The sequence below is a fragment of the Aythya marila genome, assembly GCF_965140915.1.
Source record: "Aythya marila genome assembly, chromosome: 7".
NCBI classification, from domain to species: Eukaryota; Metazoa; Chordata; class Aves; order Anseriformes; family Anatidae; genus Aythya; species Aythya marila.
The window spans coordinates 29,539,178-29,562,994 of record NC_139048.1 but is presented as its reverse complement, the minus strand read 5'-3'; the positions used below and the strand labels follow the sequence as shown (position 1 = coordinate 29,562,994).

Here is a 23,817-nt window from a genome sequence, read left to right as displayed (position 1 = left end):
CAGGGAGGGAAAAGCAAAGAGACAGTGCTTTGTGTGTATGAAGCACACGTCTCCCCAGGCCATGCTCTGGGCCCAAAACAATACTTTTCTGTCTTGGACTGAGACTTCAGATATTTTTGCCCATCTCAAGACCGGAGGGCGAGGGGAAGGCGAGAGGCGGCAGCCGCCCGCCCGCCTGCTCCTCCTCTTCCTGCAGCCGCCGCCATGGCGCCGCGCCGCGCTGCCGCCTGCCTCCTGCCGCTGCTGGTGGCCGCGGCGGCGAGCGCGGGGCTGGGCGGCTACTTCGGCACCAAGTCCCGCTACGAGGAGGTGAACCCGCACCTGGCAGAGGACCCGCTGTCCCTGGGGCCCGTCGCCGCCGGGGCGCGGCTGCCCGCCGCCTGCGCCCCGCTGCAGCTGCGCGCCCTGCTCCGCCACGGCACCCGCTACCCGACGGCCGGGCAGATCCGCCGCCTGGCCGAGCTGCACGGCCGCCTCCGCCGCCGCCCGGCCGCCGCTTGCCCCGCCGCCGCCGCCCTGGCCGCCTGGCAGATGTGGTACGAGGAGAGCCTCGACGGGCGGCTAGCGCCGCAGGGCCGCCGCGACATGGAGCACCTGGCCCGCCGTCTGGCCGCCCGCTTCCCCGCGCTCTTCGCCGCCCGCCGCCGCCTGGCGCTGGCCAGCAGCTCCAAGCACCGCTGCCTGCAGAGCGGCGCCGCCTTCCGCCGCGGCCTCGGGCCGTCCCTCAGCCTAGGCGGCGACGGTGAGCCGAGGGGACCCCGGCCCCCGAGGGGGCAGCGGCCCCCCGCTGCTCCAGCGCGGCCTACCCTTCCCTGGTTGCTTGCCGGGGGAAGGAGCGCGGCACTGAGCACGGGTTTTTGCTTTCAGAGTCGGAGATCGAGGTGAACGATGCCTTGATGAGGTTTTTCGATCACTGCGACAAGTTCATCGCCTTGGTGGAGGAGAACGATACGGCAATGCACCAAGTGAATGCCTTCAAAGAGGGGCCTGAGATGAGGAAGGTTTTGGAAAAGGTAGCAAGTGCCTTGTGTTTGCCAGTGGAGGAGTTAAACGCAGGTAACGAGTGCCTGTTTCATGTAAATACAAGGCTAAGTCCAAATTCCAACGTGCTTTGTAGTTATGCAGAGTAGGTAACTTTAAATAGGCGCTAAACTAGTCTAGATGCAGTCATGAGGAATGAAATGCATGAGGTGTACAAAATATATGTCAGTCTTGCAACAGGGAAAGCTTGTTAGCCAACAGTCAAAACACCTTTCAAAATATGTGTATTACTATGGTACAGGTGATACCATCTTTACCTTTGTCTTAAGGGATATAATGCTATGTTTTTAGCTTCTTTTGTAAAACATATTACAATTCAAACACACAAATAACCCATGGGACAGGTGGACCTGTACATCCACATAGCACCTTCGCTTGTCTGGAAAAGAAGTGCCAGGTTTCCCTCAGGTTAAATGTTGGGGGAGCCCTCAGAAGTAGGCACACTGCTCTCCTTTCCAACTTCCCCCTAAAGACTCAATCCCAAAGCTCTGCAGCACTCTGCTATGTAAACTCAGCTACTAATGCCAACATTGAGTAGTGGTAGCCAAAGACTGCTCTGCATTAAGCAGACACTTTCCACCCACTCTTGCATTTTTTGTGGTGATAAGGACACACCAGCAATCAACACCTATAGCATGTACATCGGCAGGCGTGCAGCGCTAGGTTTGGAATGTGCTCTGTTTGTTCCCCCCTTCTGCCAAATGTGACATGAAGACTTGCAGCTTGAATTTGTTAGTTCTTTGAAGTTGCTAGTTCTGTAGTGGTGGTTTATGTTTTGTGGGTTTCTTGGATTTATTGCAGATCTTGTTCAAGTGGCTTTTCTCACCTGCTCATATGAGTTGGCCATAAAAAATGTGACCTCCCCATGGTGTTCGCTCTTCAGTGAAGAGGATGCCAAGGTAGGTGCTGAATGTAGAGGGGAGAAAGATTTGAGAAGCCTTCAAAAGATGTCTTAATGTTCAGATATGATCCTTTGCAAAGTCAGAAGTTGTAAGTTCTGTGCCTCTTGTTCTTCAACCTATTGAAGAGCTTCTTTGGTCTACAAAGAACTCTTGATCAATCTAACAGTAGGACTGAAATACCCTTCTTCATTCCGACTTAAATACTGGTGCAGCTTTGATTCATCCTGATTAAAATGTTTTGTTTTGTTTTGTTTTTCCCATTGCACTTAATTCATATAATGCCTTTTTTCCCGTAACACCTGAAATGCTGTGGACAACTGTGTTTTGCATATAATACTTTCATATGATAAAACGCCTCGATTCTAGAGGACAGCAAATGAGGTCTTAGAGATCCTCTAAGACTTCTTTTTAGTTGGTTTTGGTGACCATCAGATCTCTAAACCTAATGCCTGTCAATAAAGCTTGTAGAACTTGGATAAATATGAATTGCTTTGGATTCCCCTTTTTGAAAAAAAAGTATCCAGTTACTTTCTAGAGTTCTTTGGGTCAAGAGAGATGGGGATTAAGGGCGATGATGTTTATTTAGCACTCCAGAACATGTGGTAAAGTCCCTGCAGAGGCTCTAAAGTAAGCTTAGCAGCCCTGGAGAAGAGGGAGGACCTCTGCATAGAGAGATGTGAGGTAGACGTAAGGGTGGGCAACAGAGTCAGGAATTAAGTGGCCACCTCTCAAAAAGGAGGTGTGTTAGCATGGACTTGTGCTGAGACCTGTCCCATTCACTATTTCTATAAGTAAATTAGGAGAGAGGTGGGAAAATTTGCTGATTAAAGAGAGTTACTTGGGTTATTAAGAATATGGGGTGTTTGAAAAGCTTTGCAGATGGACCCTGCAAGGTTGAATTGCCCAGCAGTACAGTGACAGATGGTGTTCAGTGTAAAATGATGAATGGGATAAGAAGATAAAGTTTTGTTTAGGTGGCAGGTACTCAGATTAAGTTTTTGCCACTTAGAAGTGAAATTTTGGTGCTGAAAATCTGCTAAATACATGAAAATGGTAGGTCAGCTACAATGGAGTTAATGAATAAAAATTAAAAAGAATTTTAGTGCTTATAAGAAAGGGAATAGAGAAAAACAAGGAGAGCTTCATGTGCTCTTACGTAAATCTAAGATGCAGTTCTGTCTTGAGATGTATATGGTTTTGGTCTCCCACATCTCAAAAAGGACAGAATATCACAAACTACTTAAGCAATGGAGTTGTTTCCATTTGAAGAATGATTAACTAAGCTGAGGATCTTTGACCTTCATAAAATTTTCAACTGCAAATCAGAAATGCTACAGTGGTGGAAAGGGATTGTCTTGTCATGTACAGTAACTAAAAGGTAACAAACAAAGCTAGTAGCAGGAGGTTCCAAAGGTTCCAATTAAACTTTTTTTTTTTTTTTTTTCCACATTTAGAAGCCAATCTGCAGGATACTGTTAAGGCTAAAACTTGATATGTTGAAAAGGGAAATTGTGCTGCTGTGGGGGAGAATCTACTGAAGTCTATTAAATTTCTAGAAAGTCCTGGGCTAAAAATTACTGCAGTGTGGGGAAACGTGTGTACCATTTTCCCTAGCCATGATTCTGAGTAGGGTTGTATACAAGATGCTGAATCTGGTGGCTCTTTGTGTCAGGTTTCATGCAGAAACACTTTGAGCTGGAACCTCGTTTTTTATTTTTTTTTTTATTTTTCAAAGAATTGTTTATTTCATGTAGTGTGCAGTAGCGTCATTGTTCTATGCTGTGTTTTTTTCTACTTTGTGCAATAGTAAAAATTTGTGAACTGTGTAACTTCAGGTACTGGAATACTTGAATGACCTGAAGCAATACTGGAAGAGAGGATATGGCTATGACATCAATAGTCGCTCCAGCTGCATTTTATTCCAAGATATCTTCCAGCAGTTGGACAAAGCGGTGGAAGAGAGCAGAAGGTAAATTAAAAAAAATAAAAGGCCTTTTGTGTTAACTGCAAGCTTTCTGTGATCAACCCTGAGTTGAATTTAATGCAAATAGAAGTAAAACATTTCCAAACGTAATGACGTTAGGAGAGTTTGGTTTATGAGAATTTGTAATAGAGGAAATAAAATGCTTAATAGAGCAGTATTACTGTAAAGGGTATATATATTTTTTCTTCCACTGATGTTCTTGTGCACAACAGATTTATTTCAATATTTTAACCTATTGATCTGAACAGGCCTCCAAGGGACAGCCAATTACTGTGTCTGACAACATATTCTTTGTGTTGTGCACAGTTTGAGGAGAGGCCATTGAGTTAAAACAATGAACTTTCTGTTCAAAAAATCTTCATTAAAACCCATTTGTGGTGCAAATGGGAGGACACTGAGTTGGAAAAAGTCCCCATGATATATCCTGTTTTCTTGTTATTTAAGCTCTTTGGCGTGAAAATCTTTCTTTCTTTCTACGTGTGTTTGATTTGAGTCTCTTGCACTATTAAAGCTTTCTGTTCAGATTAAAAATAAATAATTAGACCAAAGCAGTCCAAACACTTGGTGACTCTAGAGCAGAACCACTGGTTGCAGAATCCACAAGTCTTGATCTATAACAGCAAACCAGCCTTTGTCATGCCTACTTCTTTGTAACTACAGAAGGGCAAACTTCAGGTGGTATACTCAGTGCCTTGTAGAAACAGGAGAAGGACTCTTCAGTCCTGAAGTTGTTGTAAATGCCTTAAAGATACCACAAACAAGTGTCTTCAAAGGATGGTGGTCTGACAAAGTGGTTTGTATTCATGTAGTTACATGATTTGGCAACAGTCATCCTGTGTCAGTGGAGGATGAATAGCAGTGGTACTCCTTCCTCTAAGTTGTGCAGCCCTCGAAAAAGCCTTTCTAGTGCCATGGGTGTAACTGCTTGTACGCTTCCTTAGGAATTAAAGATGTGATGCCTGTGCTGTTTTTGTATATTGTTTAGTCCTATCAGCTGGTATCAGTCAGCAGTAGCGATCTGATGTGGCATGGAGAAAACAGCATAGAAAAGAAAGGCTTCAATTACAGTTTGAGATGTTTATGTCACAGAATTACCTGTATTTGCTTTCACATGCCAGTAATACATTTTTTGAGGTCTGCTTTAGGTTTAAATACAGTGCATTCATATGAGAATTAATTTACAACCTGTGTGAATGCTTGTGATTCAAACAAAGGAATTACAAATTCATAGCTTAGTGATCAACCACGTGAATTAGTACCTCAGTAGGTAACTGTGGAAATGTTTACCAAGGTACGTAAAATTGAGCACATGATATCAAGATTGTATAAATATTGTACCTTTAAATAGTTTGTAGGAATCAATGTATGAGTAACTGTAACTTAAAATAAGCAAATTCAGCTTTGAATTGCAAATATTAGTTATACGCAGCAGAAGTTCTTGCATTCCTAGCATCCTTGGGACTTTACTTCTAAATTTAGTATATTAAAGTAGATCTACATAATACCCAGGAGAAAAATACTATTTTTTAATATATATTTCAGAAAGCAAAGCATGAGTCACTGATGTTTGAGGATGAATGTATGTATTTTTTTGCTTGATAACACTTTAGAAAGCACTTTCTTTCCTTTCAGTTGTCAGATTGAAATTACAAGTAGCATTGACATTTTGGAGTAGAGGAATGATCCATACAGTTATGGATTCTCCCTCCTTGGAGGTCCTCAAAGGCCACCGTGGCACAGTCCTGGGCAAGCTGCTCTGGGTTTTCTGTGATGCTGATCATTTCACAGCAGAGAGGACTGCAAAGTTGTGTTCCTTCAGATGTTTGCCAACTGAGGATCCAAGTTAGATGTAAGCAGTGATAGAAGAACCATGTATTAAGTCAGCTGAAGTGTAATTCTCAAACTCATGCTTGGCTTTTTTGCTGTGCTTCCATGCTGGATACAGAGAGATGCACTATGTTCATCACCAGAGTGTGGAGTTGCAGGAATGTGGAAGTCATGCTTTATACACAGCATGGTTTCTTTGATCTAAAGCGGAGTTCTCTCTCAGAAAAACAAACCAGATACTATCTATCTTAATTACTTTCTGGTATTCAGGTGGAAAATCCGACTGAGGTGTCCTTTTTAACAGAGCATCAGCTTAGTAAAGCGGGAATTAAAAATGTGCCTTTTGAGATCTACATGCAGGCGTTTTCAGTGCTAGCATCCATGTTGGTTCCTTGATCCTGCTCTAATGAGCACCAGGAAGGGGCTGTCCACGGCTAGAAGTGAGGGCTGAGGAGGGCAGCACATAGCCCTCTACCTTTCTGAATCAGTGCTGTGCTGCACACCAGCCAGCACAAAGGAGACAACCCTGTTCATTTTGCCATGAACGGGTTAAAATGTGGCAGTTGAAAGCATGAAATAAGGTTGGTTTTGGGGACTAGTTGCTGTGGGGGAAAGGTGGGCAGCAGGAAGTGGCTGGGGATGGCAATCCCCCTGCAGCCAAGCTGGCTTAAGACATTGTGCTGTCAAATGATTGTGCTGGCATTTGGAAATCCAAGGCTGTCAGAGTCAGTGATCCCTCTTGTTTTGATAGTGGTAGAGTCAAAGCCGTGGTTATTTTAGATTGCCCTTTAAATAAACCTTCCCTGCATCCTTTTTTCAGCCTACTAGGGAGATAAATAAAAAATGCATTAGGCCGCAGGTCATTAGCATCCAACTGTGAACAGATTGACAGGCACGCTGCTGTGATTGCCTCTGTTGTATGCTGTGTCTATGCCTCTATGAAGACAGAAAATAAGAACTGGGAATAAGAAGATGAAGTGCAGGTTAAAAGAAAAGCAGACAAGCAAAACCCTCAAGACCCTTCCGCCTTTCTGAAAAGTGAAAAATAACTTCTTAACATAGCTTGACTCATGTGAGGAGAACAATAAGTTTTGTTTGCTTTTAGTGTATTTACTCCTTGAACACTGACAGACTTCAATCCTTAAATTACAGTGGCTATTTAGAAAGTAGCCGTGTGCGTTTTAACTGTGTATGTGATATCTGTTAGGTTAATAATATTAATATTTAAAAAAAAAGTTGTAGTTGACAAAATTCAAATCTGCACTTGTGATTTATTGAGCAGTAGATTAGCAGTCCCTAAGTTACAAGAGCAGAACCTGGGGGAAGAGCAGGCAGCGTACTAAAGGACAGAGATAGTTTCCTCCTGCCTTTCAACTTTGGCTGCACAAGCTCCATTACAGCATGTCAGTCTCTTTGTTGTGTTTCTGCCCCAGAGGGAAGAAGGTAGAGAGTTCATATGTGTGTAATGAATAGGAACCCTAAAAATCTTGCAAAATCCAAAGCTTGGTGAGCAGTCTGTTTACTGCATCCCTTCCAAAGTGGTAACTGAAAACTTCCACAGTGCCTTATACAGAAGGAGCGTGTAGCCCCATCCCACGACATTAGGTGGCAGTCTTAAAGCACTGAAGACTTGATCTGAATTGGATAGCCTGTGCACTTAAAATTATAATTATGTTCTCTGCCACGGCCAATGGAGAACAGCTTGTATCTCTCGTGGTCTAAGAGTAGAGGTGCAATTAATGCTTTTTCACCTAAGGAAAGAGACTTATCCAGGATCCTGCAGCAATTTGAGAGTACAGCTGAGAACAAGAAACAACACAAATGAAAAATATGCCTGTATTTTTAACAGTAGAAAATACTTGGTTGTGCTGGTTGCTTTTTATTTTTAGCGGTGCAGCACAACAGGTTAAATACATCTGCAGCAGTTTATTACTCAGAAAAAGAACCTGTGTGGTGATGAAATGTTGTCTCATTTAGCTGTGTCAAACACCGATTTTAGCTCTGTTTTGTTCTGCAACTGTAAGGATAATTTGACTTCCAGAACCTTGTCTTTGCTCCAGCTTCTCCCGTCTTTCTGAAAAGTTTAATTTGGGCTATCCAGAAGCAGAAGGGGAAGCATTTCTGTTCCAGCAAAAAGTTAGAGCATCTGAACTTGCCAGTCTGCTCTAGTTTTGTCAGTGGAGAATGGTGCTGGCAGCTCCGCATTTTATTGCATACTTCAAATACTTACATGTATTTTTAGTAGTTTTGTCCTGTTTTCATTCCTAGTTACAGCTGAATTAAAGAGTTTCCACTGTTTCTTCTGTGAAGCTTTTCTTGACCTTGCAATCTGATTGTTCACCAGCCTTCAAGTTATTTGCCTAATTTGTCACATTGTTAAAGCTCACTCTTCTTTCTTCTGGAGAAAACATCTGCTGGTGATTAGTCTACCCTTAAGAAAATGATGAAAATCTCTCCAATTTTCAAGATTTTGACTATAAGACCATCAGAGGGTTGGCATTTGCTGAGCCACCTGAGTTACAACTTCAGTGTCTTGGACTTGAATGTCTAGTGTCATTTCAGATGCATAGGGTTATCTGACTTTTATCCTACTTGCCAGCCTTTTAGGGATACTTTTTATGTGAAGGTATCTGCAGTACTAATAAATATCTGTGGTTAATAAGTCCCACCATCAATTTGCAGTGAAAAAGTTTTGGACATTTGAGGATCTTTAATATCATATATATTCCAAGAGAATAGTTGTTTTAAACCACCAGTAGTCTCCACTGTGTAGGTCGTGCTGTGCAGCAAGGTGGCTATGAAGGCTGTGAAAGGGATTTTCACTGTAGACTTACTCTTGTCAACTGTCCCCATCCGGCGTGCCACTGGAAAGATACTGCAGCACCTGTTGGAGCTTAGGAGCTGGGGCCTGACACTGTGTTTACTGATAGTTGTACTAGTGATCACCTACTGTCAGCACACTCATGCAGGGACCCTATTCTTCTGCATCCTCAGTAGCAATAAAATGTAAATATCCAATAAAGGTTAATTCTTTGGTAGAAAACATGTTTTCCTCGAGACCTTACCAACATTGTAATAGGGTCTTCCAGGATGACATTCCTCCATGCCTCTTTGCCTGTCTGTAAGGAAATGTAGTAGTCACGTTTCTAGGGTGAGGTCAGGGGCTCTATTCCTTAAAAATCATCTTAATTAAAAAAGAAAAAAGTATCATAGGAGTTGACTGTAACTTTAAACCAGGTGAGTTGTACTGAAATGGCATAGTTGAGCAGTTGTCCAAGTCCATAAAGCACTTCATTTTTGTGAAGAGAGAATAGCTGAATTCTTCCCAAGCCTGCCTGTTACAGATAAAAAAAAAAAAAATAAATCAGGCTACGCAACTATGTGGCAAAGAAGCCCATGGGATAATATTCTTCCCTAACCTGTTGTTTTCTCCCCACTTCTGGAGCCTTATTGAAAGTGTCCCTACTCCTCATTATAAGTAGAAGGTGTTGTACCTGCAAAACTGCCAGGTAGCAATGCATATGTTCATGCCCACTTGCTGTTGTGCTGCAGAGTAAGAATCTGTGCAAGGCTGCTCTAAACCAGACAGTGTTTTTTTGAAGTTATTTGTTCAGTTTGCCAGAGATCTGGTTCTGGGACAGCCTTTGTCAATGGTATAAAGAAGAGCAATCAGTGAGTAGCTCTTTGCCTTGGAAGAAGCTTTGAGTTCCTTGTGGCACATCTATGGGCCCCAGCATGTCTCCAATCAGTGAAGAGCAGCATCTGGAGACCCACACCCTTTAGGATATGTGCAGAACGTCAAAATAGTAATTAGGAGAGAAGCATTTTGTTGCTGTTGCTTTGGAGCATTCCTTAAGTGTTTGATACGTTCTCACTTCAGCATCAGTTCTGCAAGTTCTGGATAGTTAAAGGCCAAAACTTGTTAAGATTTTCCCTCCTAGCATGGTGCTGATGCTAGGAATAACTGTACCCTGAATCTCTTCTATACCTGTTGATTGCCCCAGCAACTTTTCAATCTGTTAGCCAAGCTTCACGGTAGTGAAGTGTGAGTACTTCACAGCAGTGAAGGTGTGAGTACTGCTCCGCCAATAGGACCAGTGCATGTTGGTGAGATATCAGTGTTTTGGTACTTGCTGCAATATGAAGCTGCTAATCTTAGACAAATGTAGCAACCACAATAGTTACACAATTGAGCAAGGGTGGGTTTGAAAAGTTGGTTGTGGTATACTTTGCATATCAAAGAATCACCCAGGTTGGAAGAGATCTCCAAGATCACCTAGCCCAACCTCTGACCTAACACTAACAAATCTTCCACTAAACCATATCCCTAAGCTCTACATCTAAATGTCTTTTCAAGACCTCCAGGGATGGTGACTCAACCACTTCCCTGGGCAGCCCATTCTAATGCCTAGCAAACCTTTCGGAAAAGAAGTTCTTCCTAACATCCAACCTAAACCTCCCCTGGTGCAACTTCAGCCCATTGCCCCCCACCACGCTTCCCCCCTCTCCCCCTCCCCCCCCCCCCCCTGAAAAGAATGAAGCACTCACACAACCCCTGAGAATCGGAAAGAGCTGTTTATTGCCGGGACATCTTGCAGGCAAGCCTGTGGGATGTCTGTGGTGTTTGGTGGCTCCAAGCTAATGCTTGCGATGGAGCCTGAGCAACAAGTAGGGGGCTTGTCTGCGATGGTGGCCAAAATGCAGGACCGAGCAAATTGCAGCCTCATCTACCTGGTTCCACACATTCCACATGATGTTTTCCAGCTCAGGCTCTAGCGTCTCATCAGTGTAACATAGAATCATTAAGGTTGGAAAAGACCTTCAAGATCATCTGGTCCAACCACCACCCTGCTACCAGTGTCACCCACTAAACCACGTCCCTATGCACGAGGTCCAACCTTTCCTTGAACTTCCCCAGGGACAGTGATGCTACCATTTCCCTGGGCAACCCATTCCGATGCCTGACTGCTCTTCCTGAGAAGAAATGTCTCCTACTTGTTTTAATTGTTGCAGAGCAGTGCTTACGCTGAGTCAAGGACTTTCCAGCTTCTCACACTGCCCTGCCAGCGAGGAGGCTGGGGGTGCAGCAGGAGCTGGGAGGGGACAGAAGCAGGACAGCTGACCCCTGCTGGCCAAAGGGGCATTCCATACCATGCTGGACAATTAATGTGGGGTGGCTGGCTGGGGACGGGAGGGGTACCGCCAGCTCAGGGATAGGCTGGGCATCTACTTCTTTCTTCATTTTCTACAGACAACCACAGGCTCACCAATTCTGCTCTGGCAGTTCCTCACTCTTCTAAATGGGTTCTGCTGTGCCATGCTCACATGCCTCTTTGACAGCTCTGCACGTGGTGTTTTCCCAAGCTGCACCATAACCCAGGGCATGGCACTGCATCCACCAGCCGGCTACAGGAACAGCAAGAGCAGCGGTTCACTAGCACCTAATGTAACCACTCCTGGGCCAGAACTAGGTAGCTGCTGGGTAGTTACCAGGAGTTAAGGAACAATTTCTGTAATAGCAACAGCTACCATAACTGGACTTCCTTAGTACTCTGTCTCAGGCTAAGGGCTAAACAGCTGTTGGACAAAGGAAAAGACTTTCATTTCTAGTTTAGTTATATGGGGGTTACGGCATATCCATCCAAAAAAATAATTTAACAAAGCTAGTCCTTTTTGGGCAGAGATCTGCAGACATAATAGAAGAGCTACTAAGAGGTTAGATGAAGTACATTTTCACCACACTTCCGCAAAGAAAAGCTTAACTTAATCATTCAAGGGTAAAGTAACCAACAGTCTAACATTTGCAGCAGCATTAGAATGCATTAGCTAGGTCATTTGTGTTTCCTGGTTTTATTAAGTTTTATTACCAGATCATCAGCTGTTCACTAAAGCTGTTTTACACTTTTTCTTCTAGCTTCAGATATTAAATGTATGCCTTTCTTGCTCCAAAAGAGAACCTAAAATACCTGTTACTATCTGTACTCTCCAAATGGATTTCTAGAAGTCTCTTTAAACTGGGGGGTACACTTTCTGGAGCCATCTCAGTGTTTACAGTATGTGGCTAATGCTTCAAAATACTAACCTTTTGCACACATTGCAAAATATTTGGTGGTTTCCTCCAAGACTACCCAGTTTCTAGGTATTTAAATGTGTGTGTATGTGTGTGTGTGTGTATATATATATATATATATATCTGTTTGAACTTAGTTCAAAATTGAAGGTGGTCTTTGTAGTTATACCAGGCTGAGCCATAATGTAAACAGATTAATTTAGCAATTTATTGATAGCTTTTATTATTCTCTGTTATTTCCCTCCCTCTCTGGAGGTCAGTTCACTACAGAAATGATAACTTTTCTGTAGTCATCTAGTGGTAAATACTGTGCCTTAATTGCTCCTTTCAGAATTATGATTGAGTATAAACCAATTCAGTATGTGATCTGAAAACCATTATCTGTTCAAAACTGTTTTTTTTTTTTTATAGTATGAATAAGAGGAACAGAACAAAAAGTTTCCATGTATTCAGTAGAAACTATATCTGCATTTAAAAAAACAACAACAACAACAAAAATAACAAACGTTGCTTGGATCCAAATTGTTCAGTGACTTCTTTCAGTAAGACTCTTGTTTGGCGCTGTGCATTTCTGCAGTGCAGGCTCTCTGCTCTCTGGCTACATCAGCAGGTTCAGGATGTCCTGCAGCATGAGCTGGGGCAGCTGTCGGGTGCAAGGTGGCCCTTGCAGAGCCAGCTCAGAGGAGTCAGTGAACACGTACCTTACTAAAACAGAGTTGCTTGACTTGAGAACACGCGTATGTGCTGGGTGACTGCGTTGCTCAAATAAAATGTTCTCTTCACACAACAGCATGGCAGCTCTGCAGGTGGATAGACTGTACAGCTTACGTTAGGGGACCTGAAAAATACTCAGGTCTTTCATTTTCAGAAAACCAAAGAAATGGGATAACATTCACTAATAAAACAAGAATGTCTCTAATAGCTTGGCATTGGCACTTCATACCATATTGCATGTTTGTTTTTTATTGCTTTGTCTTTCAAAGGCATTACTTATGACATGCTTAAGGGGTGCTTTTGAGGAAAGCAGGTGGAGATGCGAAAGTCTCTGTAGGTGCGTGCAGTGTGCTTACAGCATCCCTGTGCCAGGATTTCTGAAGCATGTGAGTGGTTGCTGACTTCTCCCAGATCCTGGGGTAGTTCAGAGGACTTCCCCTGGGAAAGCATCTCTTCATCCATCTGCCTGGACCTAGGTATCTAAAGTATTGCTTATGCTTTTCAAATACTAATCTCAGATTAATTGCCTAATATTTGCATACTCAGAATTGCTCTAAAAAGATAGCTCAGCATTTTTATAGTCATAGCCTTTTATCTAAGGAATTCAAAAACAAGAAAAAAAAAAAAAAAAACACCTCCTTGGCAACTAACATAAAACTATTTAGCATTGGTATGCTGCTGCTACCATAATGCATTTAATCTCAGGGGTCCTTAAGAAGGTGAGAGGTGAGTTCATTTGGAAAGGAGCATTTGAAACTGCAGAAGCTGTGATGTTAAACACAGTGAAGCTTAGGTAGTTTGGGGTGATTAGCTCTTGTGGAACTAGATATGGGCTGTTGCTATTTAATGAGGATTTTAAATGAGTTTTGAGTATTCTTGTGAGCTTCTCAAGCTTGCCTTTGCTATGAAGGAGCTCATGTATGTTCTTGCTGGACAAGAAGAAAATGTTCATCATGTCAGTGTTTGTGAGGGCCTATTGTGTTGGTACTCATTCAGAAAATGAAGGAGCACAGCAGTCTGTTCTACTGTTTAAGGTGAAGTTTTGACATAGGAGGATGTAATACCATTTAACAGATTTTTCTTCTTCTCCCAACTGGTAATACCACTAAGAGCAACACCTCTGAGTATTTCTGCTGCTTCTGAGTCTCACCACTGCCCCAGCATTCCCTGGTCTCTTCTGTTCACTTGCAGATTTGGGGTTCCTCCTGCTGTTTTTTCCAGAAATAAATCACTGAGGAAGGTGGGAAGGGTGGAGAATTCATCCCGTAGCTGAAAATACAGGGGTTTGAGTCCTTCATCCTCACTTTTGTGTTGGGGTGGAGGTGAGGGCAGAATGTGGTCTAAGATTTCTTCTTTAACGGTTGTTAAAACTCTTCTTTGAAGTTACTGGGAGAATTTTTACATGAGGTTTGAAGGTTGGCCAGGTAAGTGTTGCTGCAGGAAATGTTTCTTCTTATCCCACTATCTCTTGGGGTTTGGGTTGTCTCTAGCCAAAAGTCACTTAGCCAAAAGTGTTTAGGAAAGGAACTTCGCTTAAAAGAAAGGTCATTTCTTCCATATCTAAGGTCCTTGAGTAGTCCTGGAGGAGTAGGAACAATCTAGTGTTGAGGATGGGTGTGCTGAGGCAGAAGATTCAGGGTTAAACCCAAGTCTGCCATGAAGAAGCAGAACTGGAAGTTGCCTGAATGATAAATCCTATATCCATGCTTCTCTACAGGGCTCTTTTTTTTTCCATGACTAGACTTAGTTTTCAGGATCGTACTGATGAGCGTTCAGTAACTGCTTCATTTTCAGCTGTGGTCAGACTTCAAAGATTACAGCAAGGACAGTTCAGTAGCTGAAGTCCCCACATCTCTTGAATGACCTCTGCTCCTGTTCTGCCCAGTGAGAGCTACTTGTGCTCTGCTGGAAGTTCCTTGTAAAATGAATATGAAACCTATCTCCAGCAATTACCTTGAGATAACCTCTAAATATTTTATTGCAAAGTTTTATGTTAAAAAAACAACTTTCCAATTGAAAGTTGGAAACTTCGGACATTTTTTTTTCTACTGGTCAGTGTGCTTTCCCAAGTCATTGACTACTGCAGTAAGGGGGGGAAAAAGTGGCATGGAGTATCATTAGCAGTTACTTGAGTATGATGTCAAGAACTTTGTCTGCCACTGTTAATATTGAGTAATTAATTGTTCATAAAGAATATTGAGTGTGGAGATCTCAGGCCTTCGGTTCAGAATTTTATTAGCTTGTGCTACTGTTTGAATTTATCAGTGTTGCACTGATTGCGTTGTGTGCTCCTGTTTGGACTTTATCAGAAATGTCTGGGCAATAACAACCTTTGCACATGTTCCAAAGAGTCAATCTTTATTGATTTCACTGTAATTAAAAATATTACTGTTTGTGTTTTAACCTTGATGGTGATTTTTATCGTTATCATTAGATAGTACGAAACCTCAGTCTGAACTGGAGTCACGACCACAGAGATTGAACATGGAGTGCTTGAGTAGTCTTAGACAGAAATCAAATATCCAGTGCTGGTGAGAAACCAAAGAGGTTGTCAAGTACGCTGTGTTGAAGAGGCTCTTGAAATCACAGGATAGTATAATATAAGGATTGTATAATATAAGGAAATAGCTTCAATCCTTATAAAAAAATAGTATGCTGGGATGGCTGTCAATGGGAGAAGTTTGTTTCACCTCCCAAGTGCTGTGACCTTTTAGCATGAGGATTTCAGAAGGTGAAGAGCTGAAATAAAATCTTGAGTCACAGTGAGCATGACTGCCTTGTTTGTTCCATGTTTTGTCTTCGTGAGTTTTTCTTTCCTTGTTCTTTAAAACTTCACTCTGATGTGTGCAACGATGTGCAAGTATGAATGTTATAACTTGTTTTACTGTTTCGGAAGTGTATGTTTTACTGTTTTGGTTTAAAAAAAATATGAAATGAAACAAGAAGCTACCCACGTTTTTGTGATTTACTCTCATTCTAGAGTTCCTGACAGCGTCAACTGGAAAGTAAAGCCAAATCTTGCTGTAAAGCCAGCATGGCTGGCCACAGCATGAAATGCATTTTTCTTAGCATGTCTGATATTTGGGGATGTGTATGTGTGAAATCCAGTCTTGGTGGAGTCAGCAATGCCTGCATAGTAGTAACACTTGTTTTGGAGGCTTCATCAGCATATGTACATTATTAGTTTCCCTGCTTAGTAAACTCTGAGATAGGAACCACCACACTTAGAAACAGGCACATGCCTAAGGGTGTGCTGCTGGGACACAATGCAGCCATACCAAGTTGCCAGAGCCGTGTGGTATTCACCCAAGAGTGCTAAGAGAAGTGGGACAAAGTGGCTGAAATGACAGCCAGTGTGCAGTGGTTTCAACCAAGAAGCTTCTGGGGACTGGTAGGTGTAATGATTTAAAAACCAATAAATAAAGGGTAAATGAAGAAGCATTTCCAGGAGAGAATCAGAATCATAGGCCAATCTAATGGAAATAACACCTGAGGCTAGCATGAACAGGCACTGTGATGTACTGGAGTAGTGTCAGTATGGTTCTTTGAAAAGAAAACATCTTCTGGAGCTCTGGGGAAGGATCAGCAAGCATACCAACAGGGTGACCTGGGAGGTACAGTCTAGATTTCCAAAAAATATTTCAGTGGTTCCCTTACCTAAAGAAATCAAGCAGCCTGGAACTAAGGGAGAAGGTCTTTACATGGGTACAAAAGAAGAATAAAAATGCAAGAAATGGAGGGTAGGGATAGATGATTGATTTTACTGGGAGCGGCAGGTCACTGGTGGAGATATATCTGCAAGGATATCTGGGCCGCTCAGCATGTTGTAAATTACTGGGAAAAAGAGGTGAGAAGTTAAGTGGCATTGCAAATGCAGCACATTTATTCAAGATAAAAACAAGGCAAATTGTTCTCACTAGGGAGAATTGTAGGAGGATCTTATCAGACCCACTGGACTTGAAAATTGCAGATCTGGCCCAGTCTTCTGACCTGGAAATTGTAGGAGGCCAGATAAATATCCTTCTGTCTTCTCTACACCTGCATTTTTGGTGGCTGTTCTCATTCACTGACTGACAGGAGGGATGTGAATGCGTCCTAAAAACTAGTAAGACTTCCCTAGAGATGTGTGTGAAGTGGGGGGATATAAGTGGACTGGTCAAATGAGCAAAAGGAGAGAACAAAGAAAGGAGGAAGAAGGAAGAAGAAAGGTATTGAAGGATACAAAAGCTTTATAAGTTGAAAATGAAGTAGTCAGAGGGGAGAGTCATTAATAAAAAGGGGAAAAATGCAGGCAGGACCTCTGGTTCTGGAGGAGCTGGAAGAGGGGCTCTGGTGAATGGATGCTTTTTCATGTAGCAAAGAGATGGGGTGAAAAACCTTCTGTGGTTGTAACGCTTCTTTTGAATGGGAAACAGGCAGGCTTCTGTATTTTCTTCCTTTTTTTTTTTTTTTTTTTTTTTTTGAGAGGCTGTGCCTAAGGGATGAGTATGCGCATAGACATATGTGCATGTCTTAAGGAGGATAGGCAGAAGGGTGGCCAGGGAGCAGGGTTGTGCAAAAGTGTGTTTCACACCGCACAAACACTATGGCTCTACTGAGCAGGTCACACGGAGCCCATCCTGAAGTCCTGCCAGTGTGGTCAGAGTTCTTCTCTGCAGGTAAGCCCCCCCCCCCCCGGTTAAACATTTTTCAGTTGCTTCAGGCTTTGGCTCGGAGCAGAGGAAACACCTCTTTTCCAGGCCAATCAAGATGTGCCTCATCTGTGGGTGGACTTCACTGGCAGCTGGTGAGCAGGAGTGCTGCCAAATGTCACCTTTTGTCTCACAAAAGCTAAATGAGTATTTATACATGCTAGAGCCAGCGACCTGGGCTTCCCAGGGCCGCTTGGAGATGGCTCCAAAAAGCCATCATCCTTCTCTGCAGCACAGGGCAGATGTTCATCTTGGCTGATGCTTCCTCGTGCTGCAAGCCAGCTCTTACCTGTCCTGCAGTTGAACAACGTGGAACATCTTGTCTAACAAACTGCCTTTTTGTTAGCCTGTGTTAGTGGTTTGAATCATCGCCTTAACTTGCTGGCCTTTGTCCTAAGGGAGTGGAATCCTTTTGGTGAGCAAGTATTCCCAAGAATCAGCAATAGCAGTAGACTTGCTTATAAATGGCACTAGTAAATTGTGGAGGGAATTTTTTTTTGCCTTCCAACAGGTAGTATGCTAGCCACCTGTAAACTGAGATACCTTCCAAGGAGTTGAACTGTATTACAGGGAAAAACAATTGGCAGCATGTTGTTAAAGCATGATTCTTGTTTTAGCACGATATGCATTGGTGGTCATCGAGACAGGCAAGAAAAACTCTGTTTCAAGTCCTGTGCCAGTGTTGGTGCACCAGGGAGAAAAGCAGTTTGTGTGTTAAGGCATTTGTTTGCCATGCAGGCAATCAGCAGGTTGTGGTTACGTCAAAGGGAAGTGGGGGTTTACTGTAATTAATCTGCAGATAAGTTTGTGCTTAGGTGTAATTTTCAGCTTGAAACTGAATTGTCACTTACACTTTATGACAGCAATTGGAAAAGCTTTTACTCCTCAAATCTAGCAAAATTAATTCTAAAACCCTTGAAACTTTCCAGGTCTGAAATGATGATAATCCATGGGCTTCTCTTCACCACAACTAGGACTGATTTAGGAAGAAGCTTATTAAAAAGACTTTAAAAAAAAATGTAATCACTTTAGAACAGTTAAAGAAAAATACCGTGTTTCAATAATAAATCATTTGTCTTTGTGGATGAGCTGTCTTCATAGTTCATTATGTTTTGTCATTTGGTTACTTTTTACATCTCGTTTGCCAGGGAATAACAAAAAAACCCTATTGACTAATTATTCCTATTAAACACACCTCAGCATCCTAGGAAAAGATGTCAGATTTTAGTCAGGGATTTGTATTAAAGCAAATCTTTTAAACTTGTGCGTATTTGGTTAAAATAAAGTAAAATCTCAGGCAGTTTTTGCAAGCAGCCTGTGATGGGAGAATGGTTACACGTGTTCATAATGGATCTGTGCTAAGGAAATTTTGAGTAACGGGATGTCTTCGAGTCTTCCTATGTGCTGACAGTAGACAGACATTCCAGTCACATCAGATGAAGGGCTAGGTTTGTTTTGCGTGTTAACAAAGCCTTCCAGATTCACTGCCCTTCTCTAAAATCCCTGGTGGGAAGAGGCAGTGCTATTGAAAAACGTATTTCATCACAAACCAGTCTATCAGCTGTATTGTGCTCAAAGGATCTTTCCACACCCAAGAAGAGCACAAGTAACTGGTTTCACACAGGAACTCAGAGTAATATCCTGAGTATATGAGTGCACACCATTAATCTGGCTTTTGCTTTTGTTTCCCATATTTGTATTGCACTCTAACTATATCCTAATTGCATTTATTGCAAATTCCTACATTCTGTGTAAGATCCAATAGCTTAATGTGGGTTAAAACATAGGTTAGAGAGCTCAGGTACTTTTTATTAAAAAGCCTGTAGTGTACTGAAATTCTCGAACAGGTTCTTATCGTGCATTGGAGTAAAACAAGTTCAAAGTCTGCTTCTTTAAGCCTTTGCTGCTGACAGTTGTGGTGTTGGTGTATTTGTTTTGAAGCGCAGGCTCTTGCTGATCCTTTGCTCTTTTTGTTTTTTTCTTTTATTAGTTCAAAACCCATTTCTTCACCTTTGATTGTACAAGTTGGTCATGCAGAGACCCTTCAACCACTGCTTGCTCTTATGGGTTTCTTCAAAGATGACGAGCCTCTCAGGGCAAACAATTACATCAGGCAAGCACATCGGAAATTTCGCACTGGCCAGATTGTGCCTTATGCAGCCAACCTGGTGTTTGTGCTTTACCATTGTGATCAAGTGAAAATCTCTAAAGAGGAGTATCAAGTGCAGATGTTGTTGAATGAAAAGCTGATGCTGTTTCATCACTCAAATGAAACCATCTCTACTTATGCAGACTTCAAGGACTATTACAAGGACATCCTTCAAAACTGTCACTTCAAAGAAGTGTGTGAGTTGCCAAAGGTTAATATTACTGCCATTGACGAACTTTGAGGGAATGAAATGGAGTGGATGTTTTGGAAATCGCTCTCAGTTCTCTTCAACAGAGGTTGTGAACAAGCACTTTTTATGATTTGCTGCTGCTGTGTGGACTTTCTAAGCTTGCAGATTTGATAGCTGTTACTTCCCTGGGTTGTCTTGGTCAGCTGAATGCACTGTTTGTTTATTACATAAGCAAAAGTACAAAAGCAAATTCTGTAACAGGAATGTCACTGAGTATTTGTAACAAATGTGATGCAAGATGAAGCGTACCTGTATGTTTATGTGTACGAATAAGTAATTTCCTAGGTCATTCCTCTTATGAATGTGCTGTAGATAGATTTAAGAGCTGAGACAATTTTTTATTTTGTCAGAGCTGAAAGTGCTTGAACTGATTCAGTATTGCTTTGCATTGCTTTGTTTCTTGCTATTGTTCTCCTATGCCAGGCATGAAATAATCCAAATCTGTGAGCTTTTTTGTTCCCTTTCCTGAGCCTCTAGGAGGGAGAGGGTACTAACTCCTCCACAGCCGACCAACTTCTCCCTGGACAGCACCACGTGAACATCTCACTTGGGGACTGAAAGCAGGAAGACTTGCTGTGTTCCTGTGTGCATTATCTGCCTGAAAAAGGCGAATGATTTACAGTTCTTAAAGTCCTCATCAACCCATCCAGCATAGCAAGTTAGCCAGCAGGGTAAGTAAGTTCTCAACAAGAAGGAGCTGGGGAAGAGAGAGGGAGTGGGAAATAGTCACTTTTCCTTTGAAGTGCTCTGGGATATGCAGCAGTTGTTCTCTCAGCTGTCTTCTGTTTCCTTTTACTTGACACCATCAATTCCTTGTGTTAAATGTTTGGGCTGGGGCATTCAGGGTAGGCTCTGTTAGGGGGTTGAACATCTCGGTCCTCCTCAGATACTGACAGTTTTCTTAGAGCCTCTGGTTGGAAGGGACCTCTGGAGGACTCCAGTCCATCCTGCTTGAAACAGGATTATTGTTAACCCCAAATGTGGGCAAGCTTCTGACTTTGAAAGGTATCTGTCTGAAACTTGACTTCTGCTAGCAGTAAAACACTGAACCTGGTATCACTTACGTAGGCCTTCTATATTTGATATGCCAGCTTGTTCTTGAAATAAAACTGGTTTTAAGGAAATTAATTGCATAAAGATACTGGTGATCTCTGAGAGTGTCTACACTTAAAGCAGGCTTACTTGCTGCTGAAAAATTGAGGGTATTTTAGAGTACTACAGTACAGCAGAAAAAGGAATGATGAAGATAATTGTCTAGAAATGCCTGAAATAAAAAACGCAAGTCGTTAAAATCCCTTCATTGTCTCTAAGGGAACAGCTGGGTGAACAAGCTGTCCCAAAACAAATGAGGGTGTGGTTTTATGGTGCTGGCAGCTCCTGAAGTGACCACTTGCACCCTATAACGAGTGCTCCAGAGCTCAGTCCGTAAAGTGAGGGGTAGTTTGCTTTGTTCACTGGGAAGGGGAGTAAAGGGGTGGGTGGCATAAGCAGTTACAACAGGGTATTGTATGCAATATAAACATTTATACCCTCATTTACTTCAGGGTAGCCTCACCTGCAGAACTGAAAACTTAACTGCTGAAAAAAAGAAAAAAAAGAGAAAGAGAGAGAGAGAGGAAGAAACCTGGAGTGGTTCACAATTTAGAATTTAAACTAAGTCTGCAGTGTTTTTTTGTTTGTTTGTTTGTTTGTTTGTTTGTTTGTAATTTCTAGGCTTCTGACACTTTTTTATGTAGCTGTATTAAACAAAAAAAAAAAATCGGAGTTTACGTATCTGTAAGTTATGGAACAATTGAAAACCTGTTTTTTAGAGTATCATTTTTACCAGTGAAATGATTGTGATGACTTTTTTCATCTGTTTTTGCTGTCATAAGTTAGGGGCTCTCCTTACAGTGTGACAAAGAAACCTGTTTCATTAGTGCACTGACTTCTATGGAGACCGTGGTTCTGCTCACTGAAGATACTCACAAAAAATGGTGAATACTTTAGCATAAATAAATGGTAAAATACTTTTGTATTTTAGCTCTGTGGATCTGTTTCTGAAATAGGTGAATGGCTAGGGAGGAAATCAGTACTTAAACACAAGTAGGAATATAGGTCAGGATAATTGTCGGCAGCAGCATAAAGGTTTTACTGCTGTTTTATATCAGCTTTATGTGTCTCCTTTTTAGCATGATCCTGCTTTGAGACTGAGTCAATTGATCATAAGAGGCATCTGCCACAGTAATTTTAAACTTTATTGTGAGACAATGTTTGAGGCAAGTGACAAAGAATAAACCTTGTTTAAAGGCAGTAAAGTTTGGTAAATAGCAGATGCAAGATTGGGAAAATTCACCTTTGAACAATTTTTTGTGGGTGAGTCATCCTATTCTATGATGAGTCATGATAAGAACAGAAGGGTTGAAAGCCTGACTGCTGGAGATGAATGGAAGATTTACCTTTGTCTGTTTCGTGTTGGATTGATTTTACCCATCGTATTTGTTAAAAGATAAGGCTGCCTTCTTTGCAGAGGAAGAATACATTACCGTCTTTTTTTTTTTATCATGTGCCAGACAAGGTGGAAGAACCAAATAATCCCTTCTGTAGTGAAACATCATTTGCTTCTGCATAAAAGTTGATAGTATGATAAATAAATATTGGGCAAAGGGACTTCATGGATGGCTCTTCAGAGGCTGTTCCCTATTTTGCCTAGGAGTACAGGTCCACTGTATCTCTTGCTGATGATGTATCTTCAGTGGCTATCACCAATTAATTGAGGAGAAATGTGCCATTTGGTTTGTATGGGTCTGTATTTACAGGCTGCACTGACTCACTCATCTGGCATAACTAGAGGCTGGATGTGGAAACTTGGCACAATCGTAGCAACAGGAGTGTTTGGACCTGTGTATATGTGCTAGGCACTTGTCCATGTGACTAATTCTCACTGCTAGGGATGTTCTCACTTCAGGATGACCTTGTTATTAAAGAAAAGAAAAAAAAAAGCAAAACACACACACACACAGTAAAACAACCAAAAATACGTGTGTATTTCCTCCTAAAAAGGAAAACTAAAACAGATCAAAGTATTTCCCTAAAGTTGGCACTAGTTCAGTGAGCAGGGTGTGAAGAGGCTACCACATCCAATGGCACTGCAAGTGACCACATCCTGAAAAAGCCCTGCATGGAAAATGATGCTTTCTCTTCCCTCATGCATCTCTGACAGAACACCTCATCTCAGTCCTCCAGTGAAGACTCCGTTTGTAACTTTAGTCAAACTGGAACCTTTCATGTATGAGAAATACTGACAGTGCTCTTGGACACTGGCATTGAATACATTTGAAATATATTTAATTTTGCTATGTCTAAAGCTTTACTAATGTTTCTGGCAAACTCATTTTTCCTTTTTTTAAAGTACCGTTACTGTAATTCTGGAAAGCATGGAGCTGCCTAATCGCTGTACGTGACATGAATTTGTGATAATGTGGGACTAACTGGATGCGTTTTGAGAACTCGGTTTGGATTTTTAGTGATGTGAAATAAAACTGCACACTTTCTTCATCTGTTTTATCAGCAATAATAATAACGCAATCTGTATCATCGTGGCTGTGTTGTGCTTCAAATACATTTGGTAAGTCACTATTACTTGCACTGGTGTCTCTGGTTATTTTGAATCTTCACATTGTTGAGTGATTACTATTAAAATATCTTCATTGGCTTTTTACTTCCTCATTTTGAGGTGAGTAAAAACTAGCTCTCGTTTCCTGGAGTCCTGATTTAAAAAAAAAATGCGATAGCTTCCTGACAAGCTTTTCATATATATTACTGTACCGTGCAAAATGTGTAGAAATGTCTTGTGTTTTGAAGTACAGTGAACATTACACACATTTTTGTGCTGTCCAGAATCTGCTGCAGTACTATTTTTCTAGACATTATGACCCACTCGATAAGAAATCGAAGCTGTTGATTTGATAAAGAATTGCAAACATACATCATGCGGTACTTTCTAGCCTGTCCTTTCTTGTAGGTATTTAGCAACAGATCCTTATTATTGAGTATCCATTAGTTACTTAATTTGTTAATTCTCTGATTAGCTGTACATAAAAATGAAGCTTTGCCTGCAGTGCTCATGTACTGAGGATGCAACGGTTTCATAAACGTGCTGTGACTGGACTGGCATAATCTTTGACCAAGGACTCTTTCTTCATTTCTC

The 23,817-nt window shown here is 41.9% G+C and overlaps 1 protein-coding gene across 2 annotated transcripts; it reads left to right on the top strand.

Moving 5' to 3' along the window:
• Window positions 1–204: 204 nt before the first annotated feature.
• On the top strand, window positions 205–23,549 carry MINPP1 (multiple inositol-polyphosphate phosphatase 1; the record flags this gene model as incomplete). 2 transcript variants are annotated; one of them, XR_014317859.1, is made up of 6 exons in its annotated part: window positions 205–742; window positions 868–1,056; window positions 1,843–1,940; window positions 3,779–3,912; window positions 19,220–20,299; window positions 21,173–23,549. XR_014317859.1 is itself a non-coding variant. In XM_082764259.1 (5 exons), the coding sequence occupies 5 exons, from the start codon at window positions 205–207 to the stop codon at window positions 19,617–19,619; spliced, it is 1,359 nt and encodes a 452-aa protein (XP_082620385.1). In that variant the 3' UTR covers window positions 19,620–23,549. The 2 variants fall into 2 exon arrangements, 1 of the variants encoding a protein (XP_082620385.1); XM_082764259.1 differs by having other exon boundaries at window positions 19,220–23,549.
• Window positions 23,550–23,817: the final 268 nt, after the last annotated feature.